Genomic DNA, 2,419 nt, shown 5'->3' with positions numbered 1-2,419 from the left:
CACCATGATGGCAAAGGTGAATTTGATACATTTCACGTAATGGTCTGTGCCCAGCCATTAACACCATGATCTGGAAACTAAATCAGCAAAAAGTCCACATCTCTCTCCAGGACCTGACATATCTAAGTCATTCAACTGCATTCTAGCCTGGCCTTTTCTGCTTGAGAGAAAGCTGCACTCTTCTGTTATCATAATTCAACTCCAACCTAGAGACACGTTAACAATATTATGTCTCCAGAAACAGCACTACTAGGAGTGCTACCTTTTGAACAGAAGTGACAACATGTATTGCATAATCAACTTTGGGAATTACATATCAATACTTTTACCCTTATCCCATAAGCTATAGGGTCAGGCAGTGACCCAAGAGGAGAAGTGGTGAAAACAAAAGGACCTAAACATCTCATCAATCCATTAAATCAAACCACCTCCTCCAAGTCAGTGAAGGATAGTTGCCTGCTTTCCTGTTTTCACACATGCATTTCATTTCTTTTCTCATTCAAGGGTGCCATTGTGTTCATTTTAATTCCTCACACATTCAATTGTGTTTTTAAGAAGGATGAGGGAAGTAAGGGAGAGAGGGCAAAGAAAATTTTATTACTGAGCTAAAAAAAAAAAAGATCCCAGTAAAGATGTTGTTCACAGAGTAGTTAGGATGAAAAAAAAAAATTTTTTTTGAGAGTCCTGTAAATTGTTCTATTTAAATTATTAAGTCAGTGTTTTTTGAGATAATAGTTTTTTCTTAAAGTTATCAAGATTTGTTTTTATTTTGCAGTCTATTTTGCAACTGATGTTTCTACACATTCTATTTTAGGTAACCATGTGATTTTTACCTCAGATCTCTAGCAAGTACTCCAAAGAAGAAAACATTCTGAAAAATCAATCGAGTTTTCTGTGAAGTCAAACCCAAGTAACATCTCTGTTTTAACCACAAGCAGGAGAAATGAAGCACATTATCAATCCATATGAAAATATCAATAATTCAGCAAGAAATAATTCAGACTGTCCTCCTGTGGTATTGCCAGAAGAGATATTTTTCACAATTTCCATTGTTGGGGTTTTGGAGAATCTGATTGTCCTTCTGGCTGTGATCAAGAATAAGAACCTTCAGTCACCCATGTACTTTTTCATTTGCAGTTTGGCCATTTCTGATATGTTGGGCAGCCTGTACAAGATCTTGGAAAATATCCTGATCATGTTCAGAAACATGGGTTATCTTAAGCCTCGTGGCAATTTTGAAACCACAGCGGATGACATCATCGATTCCATGTTCATCCTCTCTCTGCTCGGCTCCATTTTCAGCCTGTCTGTGATTGCTGTTGACCGCTACATCACAATATTCCACGCACTGAAGTACCACAGCATTGTGACCATGCGCCGCACTGTTGTCATTCTCACAATCATCTGGACGTTCTGCACAGGGAGTGGCATCACTATGGTGGTCTTCTCCCATCACATCCCTACAGTGCTCACCTTCACCTCTCTGTTCCCTCTGATGTTGGTCTTTATCCTGTGCCTCTATGTGCACATGTTCTTGCTAGCCCGTTCCCATGCTAGAAAGATCTCAACTCTTCCCAGAGCCAACATGAAAGGGGCTATCACACTGACCATCCTGCTTGGGGTCTTCATCTTCTGTTGGGCCCCCTTTGTCCTTCATGTCCTCTTAATGACATTCTGCCCAAATAACCCATACTGTGCTTGCTACATGTCCCTCTTCCAGGTGAATGGCATGTTGATTATGTGTAATGCAGTCATTGATCCCTTTATATATGCCTTCCGGAGCCCAGAGCTCAGAGATGCATTCAAAAAGATGATCTTCTGCAACAGGTACCAGTGGAATTATTGATCCCTGATTGGAGAAGGGATAATATTGTCAAGTGAGAGAATAATGTAGCATATTAACAAATACTAATGTACCCTCTTTCCTTTCCTTCCCTAATGGACATGAGAGACATCCACTGACTAGTGTTTCTAATAGTTTGGTTCGAGGTGAACAGCCTTTTTATAGGAGCAACTTTTATAAATAAGACATAAAATAATGAACTAAAAAGATAGATGGACTACAAAGTACACCCAGGGAAACAAATTCAAGGGCTTTGGACTAAGGCAAAAATTTGTTCTTCTATACATATCTAGCAAGTCTATCACTGAATTGGGCTTTCCAGGCTATAATCCATTGCAACCAGCTTCTAGAAGTTGAAGTCCCTGGCCAGAGTGACTCAGGGAAGAAACTGTAGAATCTTTGTAAACCAAACGGTGCCAATAAATTGCTGCAGCTGCATTTCTCACACTCTGTATTCCACATACATGCACAGTTCCGACCATCCGTCCCTCTCTTCTGCCTGCCTACTATATTATAAGCCATCTCATATCTTTTTTAGAAGCAGACAGGGTATAAATTATAAATGCCAAATAACCA

The 2,419-nt window shown here is 39.7% G+C and overlaps 1 protein-coding gene across 1 annotated transcript; it reads left to right on the top strand.

Annotated features, from left to right (window-relative positions):
- The first annotated feature begins 313 nt into the window (after positions 1–313).
- On the top strand, positions 314–2,027 carry MC2R (melanocortin 2 receptor). The gene has a single exon (XM_003406775.3). The coding sequence runs from the start codon at positions 944–946 to the stop codon at positions 1,844–1,846; it is 903 nt and encodes a 300-aa protein (XP_003406823.1). The 5' UTR covers positions 314–943; the 3' UTR covers positions 1,847–2,027.
- Positions 2,028–2,419: the final 392 nt, after the last annotated feature.

Source organism: Loxodonta africana, chromosome 11 (assembly GCF_030014295.1).
Source record: "Loxodonta africana isolate mLoxAfr1 chromosome 11, mLoxAfr1.hap2, whole genome shotgun sequence".
Lineage (NCBI taxonomy): Eukaryota > Metazoa > Chordata > Mammalia > Proboscidea > Elephantidae > Loxodonta > Loxodonta africana.
Note: the sequence above shows the minus strand (reverse complement) of the source record. Positions and strands in the feature narration are given on the sequence as shown.

Bases quoted from the DNA above. Each gene is read 5' to 3' on its own strand.
- MC2R (XM_003406775.3), top strand. From the start codon at position 944: ATGAAGCACATTATCAATCCATATGAAAATATCAATAATTCAGCAAGA.